Source organism: Trichoderma gamsii (genome assembly GCF_001481775.2).
Source record: "Trichoderma gamsii strain T6085 chromosome Unknown Scaffold_69.2, whole genome shotgun sequence".
Taxonomy (NCBI): domain Eukaryota; kingdom Fungi; phylum Ascomycota; class Sordariomycetes; order Hypocreales; family Hypocreaceae; genus Trichoderma; species Trichoderma gamsii.
In genome coordinates, this window is record NW_020171406.1 from 36,590 (window position 1) to 57,749 (window position 21,160).

Here is a 21,160-nt window from a genome sequence, read left to right on the forward strand (position 1 = left end):
GGTGGGCTTTGTTTCTGTCTGCGGGCGGATAAAACGGGGATTTGGTGGTAGGACGCGAAGATGGCACCTCAAGGGAGCTTTGGGTCAGATTCGGCACGCCTCCAACAGCTGCTTTTCGGAGTCAGGGGACCGGCAGAGGCTCAAGGCAGCTTTTGAGGTTGTGGAAGCGGTGGTTTGGAGGGGCGCACACTAGAAAAGTTCCCACGACGCCTGGCGGCCTTTGGTGGGGAGGCTGCAGTGCTGTAAGCTCCAAGCCAAAAGGATCTGGTGCAATGTTAACCCGGCCCGCCAAGGGGTAGCAAGTAGCGGTACTTGGACTTGCCCCACGTTGGACGTTATGCTGGTGCCTACATCAATACCAATCTTGTATGCATTTATGAACAAGATACATAATAGGCAGAGATGAGAAGAATAAAGAAATACCTTGCAAGTCTGCTATTGTAGATGTAAGTAGAGGACAGATATATAAAGTGGCAACGCGCAATGGTAGACATACAGACGGCAATCACTCGTTACCCCCCTTTCAAGTAACGGTACTTTTAGCCTCTCCCAAGTTCCTAACTGGACATTTGTCATCGGGGTCGTGAGCCTACAAGCCAATCAAAAGGCTGTACCAGCACTTCCTTTGCCCAACCAGGCATATATGACTTCGTGTATAGAAGTACCTAATGAACCTGCTCCATGATTGAAAGAAGCTGATGAACTACGCTTCACAGAAAATCACTCGGCGAGCACCGCCTAGTACGGCTTCTAAACACCAACATCAATGCCACAAGGAGACGGGAGTCCACGTCCACGGCGAGAGGGCAAATTGTCTTCTTTCAACTGGAAGAACTGCACCAACATATCAGTTAGAGTAGACGACTTGCCGCCTAATATACATGTACCTTCCGAAGATTAACTTTCATGGTTCTCTAACCATCAGAACTTTCTGCAATATTACCTTAGGCACCGCCGGCAAAAGTTAAACCCCAGCGTCTACTATTATTAAGTCAAAATCTATGCCTAGTACTGCGTTCTAGGAAACTGGTCTAATTGTAGTATAGTATTCTGATACTGCAAAGAACCCCAAATGACTTAAACTCCAGCTCTCTGCTAAATCTCGCTAAGAGAGATGGTTTAAAAGTCGGAAGTATCCCGACGTGCAATATTCTATACAACTTACAGCCAACTCAACTCGTTGGGTTTGGATATATAATCGGCCCAACTGCGATCAATATCTGGAGCAGTTCAATTTACATCCAAAGAGACTGTATGTCAATCCTTCGGCGTGTCTATTCAGAATCCTAATTTTGTTCTACATAAGATACGAAAATGGCTCCTGGTTGAAGTCATCATCCCTGTTCCGACACAAGACCTCCAAGTTCAACAGATGACTGCTTTCTGCCAGTCAAGATGGACACTTACTGGACGCGAAGATTGCACTCGCATAAATGAAACAGAAATCATCCTTCTGTACTTGATATGAATTTACAACCCTGCCCACAGGCAACCTGCAATCCACTAATCTATCTACAAAAGCTGTGAAATGAACATATATCACAATTCACTGAGTGACTACAAGGTTCTCAACAAGCGGACACCTTATTGCCACCCGATTAACAAACAAAAACGACCATCCATCCTCAAGGGGCCCGGCCAGCCGACTCGCAATAAATAGTGTGGACAGCACACTCTAAGGCATCTCAGCCGTCTCAGGCATGCTGTGATAGGAGAAGACTAGGATGTGAAGAATCTTCCCTGAGTCCCTTACTCCGGACTATTGAGCTGTGGAATCACGCAGGCCGACTTCTTGGACCACTAGCCCAGCCTCTTTTGTAGTAGCTCTCTTACGAGCTTGGCGTTTGACTTGTGCTTGGAGATATCATGACAAATGTTGAGGATGTCTGTTGTTTTGTCGCAAAAAAGTTCTTCCTAATAGGGTCCCTTTGGATTATATTTTATTCAGGCAGGGATTTGCGGATCCAATGTCGACCTATATTCTACCTTTCTGGTTGTCAATGTCGGAAACTGCCAAAGGCAAGTTACCGCCGACTTTTCCGTTCCCGATGGCCTTGAATGTCAAGAGATTTTGGAGTTGTCTATCCCGGTGTTCTTTTAAGTCGGTTACCTTTTTTATTTATTTCTTGCTTGTCTTCGGGTCTTGGGTCGCCCATGTCTCTCCATTGTCGTCTAAAAGACGTCCATCTTGACAACCACTTGGTTGCAAGCCTTGGGAGATGACACTGCACCTGCGAGGAAGTTGCAGAACAACGACGGCGGCGGCCTCGAAATTCGGGAGGAATTGAGTTTGGTGGATGAGGCCACGAGTTTCCAAGGGAAGTATGGTGCAGATGGCACCGATGCTGGCGAAGGTCTCCTCTCCCTGATGAGTTTGGGTATTACGTCTAAAGATGAGATTCGTGAATTAATAGCATAGTTTTGTTCCGTGCGCTTTGCTATGTCGTCGATGATGTTCGTATTTTAAAAACAACACGAAATGTCGTATCAATCACGATCTACAGAGCGTAAGTGAGCAGAAAATAAAAGAAGAGAGCCCCATTTCCCCCTTTCTCACCAATCTAGTATATTCAGCTCCTTCTCATCTTCTCTTTGCCTCATATTGCTTTCTCCGTCTCTCAATATAAGGACAAGAGCAGGGAATTTCACTACATGTAGGTGCTACTGCTGCTAAATCTTAATATACATGTATTTACTTACTATTTGTAGAGCTGCTCATAAGCATGTCTTTACCACTAACCCCTCTACTAGGTTAATCTTGCTTATAGTTCGTCGAAATAGGTTTTTATCTCAGCGCCCATGCCATCATCACTTGGGAAAACGCTCCATCTATATGGTTGGTGGTGCAAGGCCATGCGCACATCTACCGCTAGAGCAGTATGTACTCTGGACGAGCTCGAGAATACGTCGAATGAGTGCCTAATCGCAATCAACGGAAGAGCGAGAGGCAATGAAATGGCTAATTGAGATAATTAAGTATGTAGATTCTCAGCAGGCCACCTGTCGCCTTGTCTCTACTGATCTGGCTTAAATGCTGGCAGGAGCCGATCTACATGTACTCTGTGCTGAACTTTGACCTCCCTATACGCACTTCTCCCCTTAAACCCAGTTCTAGTCCAGCCGCTTCGGCCAATTATAAGTAGCAGCAAGAGGATCATGTTAATGTAACTCTATAGCGAGCTGAGTCGTAGTTTTTATGGTTTATTGCTTTACCTATTAGTTGTCTCTCCATTTACAGAAACCAAGCGACTTGAAACTTGGCGTGAAGTAGGTACCTGTCAGCAGTTAATACTATTTGGCTTTGAGTCACCGCCAGACATATCTGAGACAAGTACCTTGATGGTGAGCACTAGTACCAGGAACACAGGCTGCCGGAAACAGAGATGAGTGTGCCCCTGACAACGATGCCCCGCCCTTAACAGCCAGCAGTGTTATTTGAGTGATTATCTGTTAGCCGAAAAGGAGCGTGGGGTAGCAGATAGCGAGCCGGTTAGGCTTGGCCTTCCCCGGAGCTTATATCCTAGGAAGAGGTTGGGCGCTGCTTGAGGAGGCTGGTGGCGGCATTACGTACCTAGGTAGGCGACCGTCCCTCCTCGTACGGGCACCCTTTTAAACCCAACGCCGCGTCTCCTTCACCTCCATCCATCCCCCAATCATTCATCGTCATCCCCTATTCCATCTCCAGCATATTCTTTATCATCACCCGCATCAAGACTCTGATTCTACCAGAACACAGGCTTCAGCAAAATGCGGTTGTCTACTTCCGCCCTCGTGCTGGGCGCTGCCTCGTCGGCCATGGCGCTGCAGGACCAAAAGGTCCTCGGCGACCCTACGTCCGAGCCAAAGGTCAACTTTGGCCTCGACACCGACTTCAAGTCCTGGGCCGCGTCCCTGAAGGACTCCTTTGGCGAGCTCACTGCCGATGCCAAGGCCCTCTGGGATGAGATCTCGCTGCTTGCCCCGGATGCCATGGAGGCCTTCCAGGCCGAGGTCAAGGGCGTCAAGGCCAAGAAGCACTCCCGCAAGGACGACAGCCACTGGGACCATGTCGTCAAGGGTGCCGATATCCAGAAGCTGTGGGTAGAGAGCGAGTCTGGAGAGTCTCGCCGACTGCTGAGCGGCAAGCTGTCCAACTACAACCTGCGAGCCAAGAACATCGACCCACGCAAGCTCGGTGTCGACAAGGTAAAGCAGTTCAGTGGATACCTTGATGACGACGAGAAGGACAAGCATCTGTTCTACTGTAAGTACTCCCTGACATACCCGATGCTTTATGCAGTCCAACGGGCTAACCAGGCTTTGTTCCGTAGGGTTCTTCGAGTCCCGTAACGACCCCAAGAACGACCCCGTCATCCTGTGGCTCAATGGTGGCCCAGGATGCTCTTCGCTCACCGGTCTTTTCTTTGAGCTGGGACCGGCTTCTATCAACGAGAAGATTGAGATTGTAAACAACCCACACGCATGGAACAACAATGCTTCCGTCATCTTCTTGGACCAGCCGGTCAACGTCGGCTACTCCTACGGCAGTGGCTCCGTTAGCGACACTGTCGCTGCTGGCAAGGACGTTTACGCCCTTCTCACACTCTTTTTCCACCAGTTCCCCGAGTATTCTACTCAGGACTTCCACATTGCTGGAGAGTCATACGGTGGACACTACGTTCCCACCTTTGCGGCAGAGATCCTCAAGCACGAGGACCGCAACATCAACCTCAAGAGCATTGCTGTCGGCAATGGCTTGACTGATGAGTTCACTCAGTACGCATACTACCGACCCATGGCCTGTGGTGAGGGTGGCTACGATGCCGTTCTGAGCGAGAGCCAATGTAACGCTATGGACAATGCCCTCCCCCGCTGCCAGAGCCTTATCAAGCAGTGCTATGACTCCGAGAGCGCGTGGCTCTGTGTGCCCGCCTCCATCTACTGTAACAATGCCTTCATTGGACCGTACCAGCAGACTGGCTACAACCCATATGACATTCGCTCCAAGTGCGAGGACTCTGGCAACCTGTGCTACAAGGGCCTGGGCTACATCACCGAGTACCTGAACAAGCCCGATGTCATGGAGGCTCTTGGTGCTGAGGTCTCATCCTACGACAGCTGCAATTTCGACATTAACCGCAACTTTTTGATGCACGGTGACTGGATGAAGCCCATCTACCGCCTCATCCCTTCGATTTTGGAAAAGATTCCTGTGCTCATCTACGCTGGTGACGCCGACTTCATCTGCAACTGGCTCGGCAACAAGGCCTGGACCCAGGCGCTTGAGTGGAAGCACGGCGATGACTTCCGCGCCACAAAGGAGAAGGATCTTACCGTTGGCGGCAGGTCATACGGCAACGTCATCTCCTCGCACAACTTGACCTGGATCCAGGTCTACGGTGCCGGCCACATGACACCGACAGATGAGCCTGAGGGCAGCATCAACTTTGTCAACCGCTGGATCGCTGGCGAGTGGGTTGCTAAATAAATTGCAAATTGAGGTTATGATATCCAATGGGTTAACTGGTTAGCGTTAATCAGGCGATGGATGATGAAGTATGGATGCCAGGTTGCATGTTTATATTTAGTATCGTTAGCACCCAGAACAAATGACTGGTTATATGACAATGAGTATTGGTTAATTGAAGGTTTTGAGATTGCATGATGTGAACGTTGCTCTGTTGTGATGTCAATGATGCTTATGCCATTTGTAATTGTTGGGTGATAGCGAGACTCCCTTTCAACGGGTCATTTCAACATGCCATTTGTTCGTTCTTCATCTCAAGGTGTTTGCTATTCAATACAATATATCCAAGTATCACAAGCCAAAACATGCAAGCACATGCTCAAGCTCAAGCTCAAGCTCAAGCTCAAGAGACATTTGCAAGCCTCGGAGCAAATAGGGCAATGGAAAGGAGATAGTCCGAGGCTACGGTTCGGTATGGGATGGACCCCTGGAATAATTCATTTCCGCAGATAAGTGCCAATACGGAGGTGGTATCTCGTACTTTGGGCCGCGTGTTCGGAGATATGGGCTACTCACTTTTTTTGCGATGCAAATCTGTAGTCGGGGTTTGTTTACTGGCTTAGTGATACAGAGAGGTGAGGGAGGTGGAATAGATGCCTAGTGGTGGGATTTCTACTCTTCCTTTTGGAGATTGTGGCAAATTCTTTGTATGTAGGTACATACGTAGAGCTTGATCCTTGGCTCATTGGGGATTTTGCCCCCCCTCGAGAGGTATCAGTGAGCGACGATCGGAACTTTTTTTTCATCTTGTTAACGGGAAATACGCATATGGAGGATTTTGGTGCTTCACGGCATGCCTCAGAAAGAATCGGGAATTTCCGCTACCAAGCGCCACGATATCAATGTATTTCAAGCAATTACGGAGCGTGTAAGTCGTCTTGGCGTGGAGCCGCCGGGAGCTTGTTTCTACGGGGGAGCGAACTGAAGCGAATTTCGGCAACGGCTTGTTTGAAAAATACAACCAAAAATCAAGAGTATATCCCCTGGCGATGAAGTATTGATCCACTGACACATGCTCTTTTATCATGAAGCTCGGCAATTGATAAACAAATTGTTGCGGGGAAGGGGGGCAAAGGGGGGGAACCAAAGCACAGATGAAGATACAATATACCTACAGGTAGGTATGCAACATTTTAGGTGTGTTGGTGGGTGCTGTGATGTGACGCTAAGGCTGCTCTTTCCTCCCCAACAAAAAAAATCTGGAAGTTTTTGGCTACGGATAGGGCGAGCTGAACTTGGGCGATTCTCCGCATTTTTATTTTTTTTAGGAACTGCAACACACCATCAGTCGGATAGAGTAGGAGCTAACTTTTTTGCATTGGTGCGGCGGCTGGCCGGATGAAATCTTCAAGAGTTGACACGGGAGCGATTGCTGTGGTGGTGTGGGAGATTGATACTTTTAGCGGCTAGGTTAAATTGCTAAGGCGTAGCCTTTCATGTTCAAGAGCAACCAATATGAAATAGTATGGAAATCTTGAGTTTTGCAGGCTTGTAGGCGTTCTGTGTGCAAACATGATTCAAGAGTATTCTCCGCGACTATGGAGCGTGAATCGGCATGTGGGAGAAGCAATAGTGATGCATTGTGCCGCTCTCCGAGTGATTTTGTCGGCTTTTTGAATATCCAAATCTACTTATTTCCGGCTGTCCGATGCCAAAAGTCTAGGGGGGTGACACCTAACGCATGTTTACTTGTAGATGGCATCAAACAAAAATCACAATACGTAGCATTACTGCGGCAATTGGTGCTGCTCAAGCCATTTCGGCTTAGAGCCAAGGTTGGGCTATGGGGCAAGGGGATGTGGTGCCAAGCAGCTCGGCATGTACAAGTCAGCCAATCGCTATGCCTGAGAAAGCATCTGAAGAGATTGGTTGATAGAAACTGGTCAGAAAGAAGAATAACAGGCCGCGGTACGTGTACGTAGCAGGCATCGCGGCGTATAATGCGCTCTTATTGCCGTATCGTTGACGCTTTTTACCGCTCGATCCGGCCCGGCTGGCACGACCCCCGTGATGCCATGATGTGATGCTGCATGGGTCGTTTAAAGCGCAATCGTGGGGAGAAGCGAATGCGAGAGGATGGAGAAGGACAGGGAGGAAGCCGAGGAGGAAAGGAGGCCATAGAGTTGACAATTGAACCTTGTGGTATAGTGTGGTATTTATTAGTATACAAGCAGTGGCAGTATATACTTGTACAAGTAGGTTATATGTACGTAGGAGGAGCCTGGAGGAGCTTTCAGGATCGATGAGGCTCATTTCTTCAGCGTCAGCTCAGCTCGGTTCAGCTGCCTATCCAAAGCGGCCTCAGACCCTGGATTGGCAACCAGCTGGGCGCTATGAAATCGATCGACCTGCTGCTCCGCGGGTTCCGAACAGGCGGCAGGGGACGAGGCCCGCTTCAATCATCGCCAGCATGGGTGAAGGGCTGGATGGTGCTCCGGAATAGCCTTTTTGGAGTCTCCATAGCAAGTCTATGTGCCGGAGAGGGCGGCAGATTGATACCGCAGCTGGTATCTTGTCGCTGCCGTCGCCAGCCCGCCGCTACGGACGAGGCTATCAGCCCTTGGCTTGCCCGGCAGCCGTGGTCAGAATTCAAAACCACAGGGGACCGGCAGGTGCTGGCCTAGAAGTGATGCGGAATAGCTTCTGGCGCTGTTATGACATCGATATTAGCTGTTTCTGGGCGGCAGCTGGCCGAGGTAGACGGTACTGGCAGTCTCTGCGCAGAGATGTCAACATGGCCGGTAGCCAGTACGGGTGCCATTGCTTGAATGAAGCTGTAGCGAACAAGCTCTTAAACATCGATCCGTCCGCCTCCCTCGAGCTTGTCTGGCACTCATCGAAAGCTCTTATCTCTCGCCCTCTCCCTCCATACACGAACCAATTCCTCCCGCATAGACTCAGCGGCCGGGAATTCTTAATATTTAATTCATAATAATCTTACAATAACTGAACTGCTTCAACCGCGACGCGCCCGCATACGTACAAGCACAGATCCAGAAAGACTGCGTTGTGCTCTCGAAAGCTTAAACACGCTTTGCAGGGAAAGCAAAGAAACGAGCCAGAAGCTACTTCTCCAGGACCGGCACAGCCAATCACAGACATTGATCATCTACGACCAGCTGCATTCGGAAGAACCCCGTTGAATTGTTTTTTTCTCCTCTTCAACTCGCCTTCTCGCTTGCACCGACAAGAGCTTTGGTCAAACTCGATCCGTTGACCCGCTCCTTGTTGTCCCCAACAAAAGTCAACCCGCGTATTTTCCCCCTCCCTTGGAGAAAAAAAAAAGAGCCTCGGCGGCGAAAGCGGGTACTATCGCCCTCTTTTTTTTTTCTTCCAACTGATATTCTAATATCTTTGTAACACGGAGAAACTCGTCTTTTTCTTTTCTTCCTTTGTTTACTTTGATATTTCTGTTTGGTGCGACTTGCATTGAATCAGATCAAGAGACGCTCTTCGTTGCTGCTGCTTTAATCGCCAAGTGGGCAGCGCTAGCAACAGCTTGCATTACAATCAATTGCTGCTTGCAGTGTTTGCGTTAGCGTGAGCGAGACTCTGGTTGGCTGCAGACTTACACCCGTTCTTGCATTTCAACGAGCCTCACTTTTTCTCCATTTTGACTTCTTTTTCTTCTTTTTTTCATACCATCAAGCATTATACACACATTCATACGAATTCATTTTCGATCTTCAGCATGTCGAACCTTCAGGTCCTGGGCTCAATGCCCGATGCGAGTCTCTTCAACTTCCCTCCAGCCAACCCTCCGGCACCGATACCACCGGCGCATGTTCCCACCTCGATTCTGAGGCCGTTCAACATTCCCGCCCATCTCTACGGAGCTGCTCTGGATGCCCGAGTTCCATTGACCATCGCCGCCGTCTATGCCATCTCGGCCAAGCTGCTCAACAAGTACAACAAGGCCCGCAACAAGAAGCCCTGGGGCATCAGCAAGACACGCCCCTTCTTCGCCTTTGTCGTGCTGCACAACATCCTCCTCGCCGTCTACTCGGCCTGGACCTTCTGGGGCATGGTGGGCGTCATGCAGAGGAGTATCAACCACCCCTTTGGCCCTGGCGGCGTTGCTGCTACGGCGGAGAGCTTCTGCCGCTTACACGGGCCTCGAGGCCTGGGCAACTCCATGTACTACAACGATACCACTGGAGGCTGGGATACCGCCTCGCAGAGCACCGCTGCGTACATGGCTGCTGGCAATGCTGTGCCCAACGGCCTTGAGCCCGGCCGCCTGTGGACCGAGGGCCTCGACTTCTACGGCTGGATCTTCTACCTGAGCAAGTTCTACGAGGTCCTCGATACCTTCATCATCCTGGCCAAGGGCAAGTACAGCTCGACTCTGCAGACCTACCACCACGCCGGAGCCATGATGTGCATGTGGGCTGGTATGCGCTACATGGCCAGCCCCATCTGGATCTTCTGCCTCTTCAACTCCTTTATCCACGCCTTGATGGTGAGTTTCACTTGTCTCTACAAGTTGTATATGATCTTGTTTGCTAACTAGTTGTTTCAGTACACTTACTACACTCTGTCGGCCTTTTCCATCAAGATCCCCAACGTCATGAAGCGCACCTTGACTAGCATGCAAATCACCCAGTTCGTTGTCGGAGCCACCTTCGCCATGGTTCACTCCTTCATCACATACGTTGCGCCCATCACCTCCACTCACATCGTGGCCGAAGACGCTCCCGCTACGAAGAGCGCTCCCATCGACTACATCATCCCCACCGCCATCAGTGCTCTGGATTCGCTTAAGAATCTCATCTTTGGTTCTGACAACGTCGCCCACAAAGCTGCTGCCGCCGCTTCTCCCAGCGCCCAGAAGATGACCACCGTCACCCAGACATCGCAGCTCGCGCAGCCTTGCATCGTCACCTCTGGTGAGACATTTGCCATCTGGCTCAACGTCCTCTACCTCGCTCCCCTGACCTACCTCTTTGTCAGCTTCTTCATTGCCAGCTACGTCAAGCGTAGCACCGCCGCGCAGAAGCTGAACGGTAAGACTGCTCGAGATATGGGCGACGAGGTCACTCTCGCGGAAAAGGCCGGCTGGGAGGCTGCCCGCAATGTTGAGAGGGAGGTCTATGGCGGCGAGCAGATGCTGGACGGCCATGCCAGCGCCAGCGCCAGCACTAGCACCAGCCCCAAGGCCAAGACGACCAAGCGCAGGGCTTAGAAAGCTCGTGGAGGAAGAGGAAGAAGAACGACCCCGTCGAGGGCGTGCAAGGTAGCATCAGCTGCTACAGGAGGGTTGAAACGCTAAAAATAGATCACGACTGTTTTCGCGTTTTTTGTTTCTCTCGCTTTCGTTTTGCGTTAAACTTGTATTTATTATTTTCACGGGCATGGGAAAAGAAAAGAGTCCAAATCTCTTGATCCAAAAAGGACATGGCGTTGCTTAACTTATTAACATGAAGGAGGGAGATAAAGCGAGTAGAAGACAATAGCGATGATGATGTCGAGGGGAAGAATAAGAATATCAATGAATCTCTCATACATGTGCACAGACAAGGTGGAGTGAAGTTACACATGTCATTGAATACTGTAACTTCAAAAAAAGAAGAAAAAAAAAAGAAGTATCCCTATATACTTTACAAACTGGATGATGTACCTGTTCTCATGAATTGACAAGTAAGCACTCCATATGAAACCCACAACACACTATTGAATTCAATATATGTAATCAATGTTATGTTAACTTCAGCTCCATAAAGCCCATGTATTTGACGAAAGCAGCCGAATGCGTGTACGAACTAGACACTAGATCCAAGCCACTTCAGATCGATGCTCATGTGAGTAATCTTTCGCTTCTCACTTGAGTACTGATTTCTTTATGCTTTCAAACACGTTCCAATTCTCCCTTTGCGCATTTTCACCCCGCTGTTTTTGCCGTTATTTATTTTGAGAAAAAAAAAAAAGAAAAAGAAAAAAAGAAATCCCTGTTTCTGGCTATCTGCTCAATTTCTGTTGAGAGTAGATGAAAACTTTGCGTACTCTTGATGACAAGATGAGTGTGAAATGGCGTCACTCTCAGACAAATGGTGGTCACACAGTCATGTGTGAGGCATAAAGACATAAAGTAAGTGAAGTGGGTTGCAAACGTAGCAACCAATGACACTGAAATAGAAAGAGATGCGTATCATTAATGGGATAGTTATCACACCACAGTCACTTAGAACAGTGGAAACAAGGCAGTTAGGAGAGTAAATGTTTGTAAAATCAATTATCCATCTATTAAATCGCAGAGAAAACAATTGAAGCGGGCTCGTCCGCCACTGGGGTATTCCCACCTCCGCTGAAAACACATTCCCAAAAACGGGAACTATTATCAAAGAACAACGCCTGCTTTCCCAAAAAGAAAAAGACATATCTAATAGCTGTATCCGTGCTGTTCTGGAATCCTGAATTTCTGTCCCTTTGAAGCTTTCTCGGCTAAGCCTGCCGAGAAAAGATGATGTTGGCCATGCAAGTTGATCTCAAAAATGTGAGAACCAAAAATCTCTGCGCTCATAATAATCCAAGCTTGTCCCATATGAAAAGAAAATGGATGGGATGCGAAAAGGTTGACAAGAAAGAGAAAATGAAAAGAGAAAAAAAAATCATCAATCTGGTCTAATGTTCTATCGTCATCGAGTTGCTCGTAAATTTCATGTTCCGCTCCGGGTATCGTCAATGATGCCGCCACAGCGGCGAAACGAGTGCAGTAAGGGCCACAGCCCCTTGACTCATACATCTTAAAAGGTGCTCCAGTTCCAGTCACGGGGCACACTGGCCGGAATCTCAGGACCCTGAGGCAGGCCGAAAGGAGTTCCGGGCTGCGCAGCAATGGGTGATGAAACCGCGCCACGAACATCGGATGATGCCGAGCTGGAGACCTGGCTGCCTTCGCGGCTGTGCCACGTCTTGAACTGCTCGAAGCAGTGGTTGCAGGTGCGAGAGGGGAGGGCACGCGGGTTGAAGTTTGCGTTTTGGTCCAGCGGCAGCGCATAGCTGGAGTGCCAGTCACAGAAGATGTTGCCACATTTGCGGCAGTGGTGGCGACGGACAAAGTAGCTGAAGTTGCGCTTGCAGGTCGGGTCATCGCAGATGGAGGATTCAGTATCGGGCTGGTGGACGATGTTAGTATGATGGTGGTGATGAGTGATTTCGCATAGATGTCAACTAACCTTCCAGTGCTTGCGAGTGGGCTGTTCGGTCACGTCGGGGAAGAGCTCGAGATTCCACTCGCCGTCGATGCTGCTCTTGCCGCTCTCGCTGGCACGGCGGCCAAACTGCTGGCCAACGAGCCCGCTGATGGTCATGAAGCCCGTGTTGGCGCGCCGCAGCGTCGTGTCCGAACCCGAGTCGGAGCTGGAGTCGCCCGATCTTGACTTGGCCAAGGGCTGTGACGGGAACTCGTTGTTGGCACGCAGCGCCGCGGGCATGTACAGCGGGCGGGCATGGCGGGCCTTTGGCGATGGCGGTGTCGAGACGGCATGGGGCGGCTCGTGGAAGCCGTTGGCGCTGTTTGGCGACAGCTGAGGCCCCGGAGGCAGCTGGAAGGACTGCGAGCGGTTGTGCGCATGGGGGCGTCTGCTGTCGGGCATAAAATGGCAGGAGTGCTGCTGCGGTCCCGGGGCAGAGGGCATGATGAGCTGAGCGGCCATTGTGAAGCTGTTGTTTGGGGGCTCTTTTTATTTCCTGGAATTGTTGTCGGGTTGGGTGTTATAAAGGGGCCCACGTAAGAGGCGTTTCGTGGAATGAGGTTGAATGGACGTGGATGGCAGGTCAGAGGGCTTTCGTCGCACGCTACGCTGCAAAGGACAGAAGAGAAACCAAGAGGTCAAGGCGAGGTCAAGGCGAGGTAGTACAGAGTGACGATGGGGGCTAAAGTGTCGAAGAGATGGAAAGTCGTCTTGACACCCGCAAACTTGCTGGGTCTAAAAGATGTAATGTGTGTGAGATGGGTACTAGTAGGTATATGAAGATGTAGTTGAGATGGCTTGGACAAGACACGAGGATGGTCAACTTGTAGATATAAGGCCGGCACATGGCAGAGCACCCGAGGCGAATGCTGGCGGGTACTTGCACGGTCCGGAGCAGCTCTCCAGGGCCTCGAGTCGAGATTGATGGAGCACGGCAAACTGGGTCCTCCTATTCATCTGCGTGTCGGGTGTGTCGGGGTGTGGCTGGATTGGAGCGATTTGGCAGGGGGCGGACTATCGCTGGGCGGCCATTGGCCAGATGCGGCTGGTGGCGATGCGAGTCAATGGATTTTGGGTTGCCGACGGTGGAAGAAGTAACTGCCACTAGCGATGGTGCTTGGAATGGCAGACGAGCCTCTGGTGGGAAACACATGGAATAACTGGGGCTTTGGCGAGAGCAGCAGTGCTTGTAGGCACTTGCACACGTTATAATGGACGAGGCAAGGATATACCCAGGTGATGTAAGATATCTCGGTCTGTGTGTTGGTGTTGGTGCGATCTGCGACGAGAGCAGGGAAGAGGCAGAAAGAGTCATCGAACGGAACAGGGAAAAGGAAAAGAAAGGAAAAAAAAAAAAAGAGTTGCGCCTAGGTAGCTACTGCTGCTACAGTACTGCTGCTACTGCAAGCATGCAGACTTACATGCACCAGCTGCAGCCCAGGTCACATATCATGGGCATGCAACTTACGGCACATACTGGGTCCTACGACTAATGAAGCTGGGTCGTCGTGGTCTGGACAAGGCACCTGGGGGATCCTCTTTTTTTCCGGCCTTGCTCCAGTGTGGCACGGAACTTTGGGGTTTGTTGCTCTCTGCGTTGAATTGATGGGCAGCCTATTGGCCCGCTCCGTCGCCCACTTCGGCTAACCAGGTGCTAGAGCTCGATTTGGGCCTTGGGCGGAAAGTATGGATGTTCGATGCTGTTGTGAGATGTGAGAAGCCATCCCGGGCCAGGTTTAGCAGTGTTTACATGCAACAACATTCGGTGTGCGATGACAATGGCAATAAGCAGCGTGTTTTGCTGCCGTCAAAATAGGAATTCACTGAAGAATATGGGAGGGCCTAGAGATGCATCCATTCGTCATCGTAAGCTTAACGGGCCAGGGTGGCAGGTGCCTTGTTGCCTTTTCGCGCTCTCAGCCTGTCCTCTCTTGCCTCTGAGAGGGAAGCCGATGCCTCTTGCCGGCGGGTATAGAGTACGTCTCTGACCCAGAAACCATAGCGGCGTCCAAGGTAGCGTCTACCTGCCGCGTGCCCAAAACGACAGCTTGAAGAAAAAAAAGAGAGAAACAGAGCAAGCGCTAATTACTGAGTCCCCTGGCACCTTCCTGCAGCGCAAAACGCGCGCCCCGTCTTGGCGTGGTCGTTTAAAGCCGTTCTAATTCGTACGACGGCGCGAGCATCTCCCAGCACGAGCCTCTATACCTCTATACTGGAATTAGCAGTGCCCTGTGGTCCAGGGGACCAAAGCAGACACGAGCGCCACCACGCATCAGCTCTCAACACCAAAAGCGACCTGACGACAAATGCAAACGCCAGCCGGTTCTTGTCAACGCTGGTCGCTCACTCTCACCCACTCGCCACGATTTCGCCCCATCGTATCCGCCGCCCGATTGGCAACGGGCTGCTTTGCCAGATAGGGGTCCGGGAGCCCACAGCGAGGAGGTGGAGCACCAACAACTACTACAATAGGCCATTGAGCTACAAGTGCTGGCGGTAGTGCTTCGTAACGCTGAGTTGTGGCTCCTGTGGCATTGCCAGTCCAGTGTCAAGTTCGAGTTTTGGGCATCCCTGCCGCATCCCTGCACCGCGAAGTGCATTCAACTTCAACGCAACGCAACGCAACGCAACAACACGCAAACGCCTGGTCTGCACGGTGACACCTGACGACGATGCATGCAGTGGCCTCGACCACTCCTCCACTGGCAATGACATCGGCGGCAGTATCTCGATCGGCTCAGGCAATGCAGTGGTGTCGACGCCGCCCCTGCCGGGATGGCTAATTAAACAAAGCAGCCGGAACCCTTGCCAGTGGCTGCAGACAATGAGGCAAGCAATGTACCGCACGAGAGCTTTCACATGTCTCTCATCTCATCCTGCCTGGAGCTGGCTTATAGTTTGTGCCTCTTCTATCAATTCGGGCACGGCCATTAAACTCTCTCAGTCTCATTCGCTCGCAGCAGCTTCTCTGCTGTGCACGACTCAAACTCTCTCAGTCTTTACGAGTCCTGCTTTCCCCTCAATGCTCTTCTCCATCTTTCTCACCCCGCCTCTCGCCTCTCCTCGTCTTCTGCGTCTTTTCTGGTCGCCTGTCGCATGAACCGTTTCGGAGATGCCACTCTTGCCCCCCACCCCCAAAGGAAAAATAAGACCCCAAGACGACCCTCGCGCTAGTCTCCACCACAAAGGTCTCGGCGTGTTGATCTTCTTTCACCACAGGCACAGCTTGCTAGGCTTTTTGGTTCCTGAAATGAATCTTGAGTCTTTTTTTGCAGTCTCCTCTCTGAATTGACATGGTTCTTATGCGAGGAACCGAACAGGGACCTCACCAGACCGGAGCACAGAGCCATGGTAACATCCGCTATGGAGCCTCTCTCGTGCTCTGCCGCGAGTATTTACACAGCTATTATTCACAATTACCCCATCAAGACGGTATCCATCCCGCGCGCCATTACGAGTGCATGTTAGCAGTTGGTAGCAATATCTGCTTTCCCCGTTTTTGGTAGGGGTCCTGCAGAACCAGACACATTTTTCACTCTTGAAAAGACGGAAAAATCCCGAGCGCAATTAAACATTCGCGGCTCGGCATCTTTTGCCTGGATAGTCTTTGATCTTCCATTCCCTGCCCCCGGATGGCACCAGGCCACACCAGATGAGTTCAGACCAGCTGCAGTTCCGAATCATTGCCGAAAAGCTTCTGTACGCTCCATCTCTCCATCTGTCTCGTTGCTATTGATAGCTAGCTCATTGCTTCGGAGTACACCGCCAGGTAGCAGAGAGACGGCGTTGTTCTGGTGTGGAAAATGGAAAAAGAAGGGGCACTAGAACTTCCATTGCGGCTCTGCGAAGATCTCGCATAGATGCTACTTCCTGGCTAGTTTGCCACCAGCCGCCGCAAGCTCGTCAGGAACACTCTTTAGCGAATTTGCCGCCAGCATATAATGCTACACATTCTCTACGGAGCACTTAGTTCTTCTTACGTGTCTTATTGCTAGCAGATACAAGCCATCCCGGTCCTTCTGGCGGCCTGTCAACGTCCCTCGGCACGGTCTGGTGGAGCGGCCAAAAAAAGAAAAAACCCACAACGCCATGTTTTTTTGCTGCTAGGCGAAAGCACAGGCAGGCAGAAGCCGAACTTACTCGCGCTCTTTTGTTCGAAGAAGCTCACTAGAGCGACTCGGTCGCCACCACACGGCCGCCCCGTCAGCGTAATCTGGCCGATCAAGGGACAACTTGAGCTGCTAGATTCACTTGCACGGCCATTCTGCTCCGAATAGAGGCAAAGCAGAATACCGCAGAGAAGAAGAAGCTCATCATTACACCGAAAAGCGAATGCATGCCTGCCCTAGTAGTATTCCTACAGTCCTCTCTGTATGGCAGCCATGCTCTGCGTGCCCGTCTGCGTATGCACATGTTCATGCAGTCATACACAAGAAACGTGAAAATCGGCAGATTCCAAGACTATTCGGAGCGGCAGATGGATATCCCAACGTGCCAAAGCTGCAGAAACGGACATGACTGCTTCTTAGGCACTGAGACGAACCATGACGTGTGGTGTGCCATGCTGTATAACGCGGAGTATGTGCCTAGGTATCAGGAAGAGCCCAAATCCATGGGCGTGGTAATATAGAAGCTGGCTGCGATACAGTATGGACCACAGGTAATCATCGCCTATACAGCTGAGGCTCCAAATCATAGTTTCGCACTTTAATTCTTTTTTATGGATGCTTCCGCCGCCAATCTGCCAATCTGTCATTCAAAGTGGCCAACCAACCCAACTTTTACTCAGACTCTGCGACTTTCCGAATGGGGTAATCGCCTGCACGACTTCTAAGTTTGTCCTTATCGCTGCGCTGCGATTGGCGCATCTCCTTTCAAGCATTCTTCATTGCCTTTTACAACTAACACCTGATTGGTCGATGCCTTTATGCGCCTTCTGGCACACGCGCAGCAGCCCCAGCAAGCCCCAGCAAGCCCCAGCAGGTCGGAGATAAATCGCAGGGCAAGCAAAGCTGCTTCGCTGAGAACGGAGGGGCCGTTTCTCCGTATATCCCACAGCCATCGAGGCAAATTTGTGTGGAGGAGGGGCACCGTGATGGGATCGTCGCGATGGACGCAGCTTGGCAGCCTTTCTTGCAGAGCGTTGCAACCTTGCTTGCTGCGAGACGGGAAATGGGAGGGCAAGGTTGGGTGTCAACGTCCCATCCACACGGCCTTGTTCTGCTCTGTGCTGTAGGTGTGGTGTGTCTGGTTTTAGAGCATTTCCTTGGTTTGTGATGCTGTTTTTGCTTTTTTAGCTTCTGCTCACCGCTCGACGTGCATAACTTGACAACGCAGACCGGTGGTCAGGCTCTCTCAGTAAAAGTTGAAGCTATTCCTGCGGGAGGTCATTCGGCCAGCTACTTCTCCTCCACCGCTGCGTTGTTGGGAGCTTACTGCCTGGCCCGCCTGGAGTCGTGGTGGTGAGGGGAGGGGGCTGTCGTTAGCAAGTCCCAAGTCTATGAATCATACGGGCATGCCAATCACAGAATTAGCCATGGGGCCGTTTTTTGTCTATTAACCGGGGCGCGTTGCCTTGTTCTTTTAGTGGGCTCTTCGAGAGTGAGATCGCGATGTGCGTGGAAAGTCATGACCGCCGTGTTCACCGATGAGGTCAAAGACGCTCACTAGAATGGTTACGGTGAAGAGCATTCTTCTTTTGCTTCTTTCATACCTGCGCATCATTCTCTTTGTGGGACTAGGCGATGCCTTAGGTAGAGGCTGTTTTTTTAAACGTTGTGGTTTACTCAGTTGCGAGGTCTAGGGTATCCAGTATGACATACTCGCATGTAAATCACTAGTAGATCAATGAACTACGCCATGACGGTGTAGCATGGCTAGAAATCAAGACGCCATTGTCCCTTGCTTTTCTAACCTCTACTTTTTGCACAATCGCGAGGTATAGAGCATCATGTATGACATACTTGCATGTACATCGCTAGTAGATCAATCAACTACACCATGGGGGTGTTGTATAGAAATCAATACGCCATTGTCCCTTTGTATGCTATTCCAACCTCTTCTGATGCTTGTAGGCTAAAGAGAGTCAACGAGTAAATGAAAGAGGTAGGACAAAATCAATTACAAGATAGCATCTCACAATCTACCATCAAGGCATCTCCCATCTCCCACTCTTCCCCCCATCCTTGAGCACAACCCGAAGCCCCTCGATCCTCATCCCCTTGTCCACAGCCTTGCACATATCATACACCGTCAACGCCGCCGTCGACGCCGCAGTAAGCGCCTCCATCTCGACCCCCGTCTTCCCGTCGCAGGCCACGGTGGCCCGGATCTCGATCTGCCGGCTCCCCGGGACGACCTCCAGGTCGACGCCGACCTTGGAGATGGCAATCGGGTGGCAAAGCGGGATGAGATCGGCGGTGCGCTTCGCAGCCATGATCCCGGCGACTCGGGCCACGCCTAGGACGTCACCCTTCTTCATCTGGTTCTCCTGGATCAGCCTGATGGGCGTGTCGGAGGAGAAGTGTACTGCGCAGGCGGCCGTGGCTACGCGCGACGTCACTTGCTTTTCGGAGATGTTGACCATGTGTGCTGAGCCGGAGTCGGACACGTGTGTTAGGCGAGACGATGCTGATGATGCCGGTGTTGCTGCTGTGTTTTCCTTTTTCTCCTTTCCATTTCTTAGACTGCGTGAGCTGGATACTCGTCTTAGTTGATGGGGTAGTTGCTGAGGGCGGCCTGTTGATGGTCTAGTAGATGAGATGATGTTGCGACTGAGCAAATGTCGGATTCTTTGTGGCATGTTGACGAGCGTTGGCGGAATAGGATCTATCATACATTTATTACTTAGCGTATGAAAAATCGCCAAGTATAACCAACGAGGGTGAATGAATGATAGATGTTTATATCGTCGTCCGATCAATGTGTCTTTTTGATGCCAATGGAGATTGTGCGAGATGGTGTGAATCATATATCGAAACAACGACCATCCGCCTGATATATGATTTTGTATCCAAGGGGGGGGTATATGCTATGAAATCCTTGTTTTGCTTTAACTTGTGTTGTTTGTTTTACCCACCTATCAAGATCATTGGCCGATTCTTCATGTGCTCTAACTGACCAATACCAGCATGCTTCGCCTTTTTTCTCTTCACTGCCATTCCGATTATGTCAAGGAGCTCGGCCTCGTTTGGTGCCATCCCTAGGGGGGCATCAGATGTACCCCCGAGGCCCTGTCGACGGTTCATCTCAATTTGTTTCATGGCCTCAAACGCTTCCTCATCAATGGGTTCTCCGCTGTTGGACTTGCGCAAGATGTCTCGTAGAGATACCTCGGCGTTTCCAAAGAGACAAACCTTGAGGTTTCCGTCGCTCGTGATGCGGAGCCGATTGCAAGAGCCGCAGAAATTATGCGTCATGCTCGTGACGAAGCCGAGACGACCTTCAAAGCCGGGGATTTTCCAAGTCTTACTCGTGTCATTTTTTCCGTCTCGGACCTTTTGCAGTCCGGGATACTCAGCTCGGATCACGTCCAGCATCTCATTATATGAAAACATCTTGCCCTTGTTCCACTTGTTGCCGTCAAAGGGCATGTACTCGATGAAGCGCACTTCGAGATCCTTCTCCCGAGTCATCTCGACAAACGGGATGATTTCTCGGTCGTTTAGGCCGCGCATCACAACGCAATTGATCTTTAGCTTGATTCCTGCGCCGAGCTTGTTGAGCTCCAGGATGCGGTCGATGCTTTTCTGGACGGCATCGAAGCCCTTTCTCCTAGTCATGATCTGGAATTGCCACGGATCCAGGGTATCAAGGCTCAGATTTACACCGGTGAGCCCAGACTCGATCATGCTGTCAAGTTTTCGATGCAGTGAGATGCCATTGGTGGTTATGCACAGCTGCTTGAGTCCGTACGGGCGTAAAGTGCCGAGTTGATGCATCAGAGAAAGGATGTCTCGTCTAACTGTCGGCTCTCCTCCGGTAAGTCGGATCTTGTTTACGCCTTGAGACACAAAGATGGACGACAGCATGATAATCTCTGGCGTTGTGAGGAGTTCCCTATCCGGAGACAGCGGCACACCTTCCTCCGGCATGCAATATACGCATCGCAGGTTGCACCGTTCGGTGAGCGATATGCGCAGATAGTCATGCTCTCGGTGGAAGGTGTCGGTCAGGAACTCCGAGAAGGGCTTGGCCTCGCGGATACGCTCCCGGCGCGAAAGACCGCTCACTGTTGGAGGAGGAATCGTTTGTGCTGGCTGCGGTGTTGGCTGAGCAGCCTCAGCAGCCGCTGCGGTCGACGCCACATGTCTCGTAAAGGCCAGCGTGCCAGCGGGTGACCATGAGCCTGAGACAGCTGGGGCTCGTACGAGGCCTGGAGGCAGCCTTGCTGCTACACGGCGAGTGGCCTGCATCGGAGACACAGAGTACGGCTCTAAGACAGGCGTGCAGTGTTTGTTAT

General features: G+C 51.0%; 5 protein-coding genes across 5 annotated transcripts; 2 read left to right on the forward strand and 3 right to left on the reverse strand.

Annotated features, from left to right (window-relative positions):
* Positions 1 to 3,747: 3,747 nt before the first annotated feature.
* TGAM01_v210676 (carboxypeptidase Y precursor) lies at positions 3,748 to 5,467 on the forward strand (the record flags this gene model as incomplete). The annotated part of the gene is made up of 2 exons (XM_018810046.1): positions 3,748 to 4,243; positions 4,311 to 5,467. 2 exons carry the CDS (start codon positions 3,748 to 3,750, stop codon positions 5,465 to 5,467), a joined length of 1,653 nt encoding a protein of 550 aa, XP_018656729.1.
* A 3,730-nt stretch (positions 5,468 to 9,197) lies between these two features.
* On the forward strand, positions 9,198 to 10,691 carry TGAM01_v210677 (hypothetical protein; the record flags this gene model as incomplete). Its single annotated transcript, XM_018810047.1, has 2 exons — positions 9,198 to 9,968; positions 10,029 to 10,691. The coding sequence occupies 2 exons, from the start codon at positions 9,198 to 9,200 to the stop codon at positions 10,689 to 10,691; spliced, it is 1,434 nt and encodes a 477-aa protein (XP_018656730.1).
* A 1,558-nt stretch (positions 10,692 to 12,249) lies between these two features.
* Positions 12,250 to 13,161, reverse strand: TGAM01_v210678 (hypothetical protein; the record flags this gene model as incomplete). The annotated part of the gene is made up of 2 exons (XM_018810048.1): positions 12,250 to 12,621; positions 12,682 to 13,161. 2 exons carry the CDS (start codon positions 13,159 to 13,161, stop codon positions 12,250 to 12,252), a joined length of 852 nt encoding a protein of 283 aa, XP_018656731.1.
* A 5,686-nt stretch (positions 13,162 to 18,847) lies between these two features.
* Positions 18,848 to 19,501, reverse strand: TGAM01_v210679 (molybdenum cofactor biosynthesis protein 1 A; the record flags this gene model as incomplete). Its single annotated transcript, XM_024550850.1, has 1 exon — positions 18,848 to 19,501. One exon carries the CDS (start codon positions 19,499 to 19,501, stop codon positions 18,848 to 18,850), a length of 654 nt encoding a protein of 217 aa, XP_024404409.1.
* Positions 19,502 to 19,769: 268 nt separating this feature from the next.
* Positions 19,770 to 21,113, reverse strand: TGAM01_v210680 (hypothetical protein; the record flags this gene model as incomplete). Its single annotated transcript, XM_018810049.2, has 1 exon — positions 19,770 to 21,113. One exon carries the CDS (start codon positions 21,111 to 21,113, stop codon positions 19,770 to 19,772), a length of 1,344 nt encoding a protein of 447 aa, XP_018656732.2.
* Positions 21,114 to 21,160: the final 47 nt, after the last annotated feature.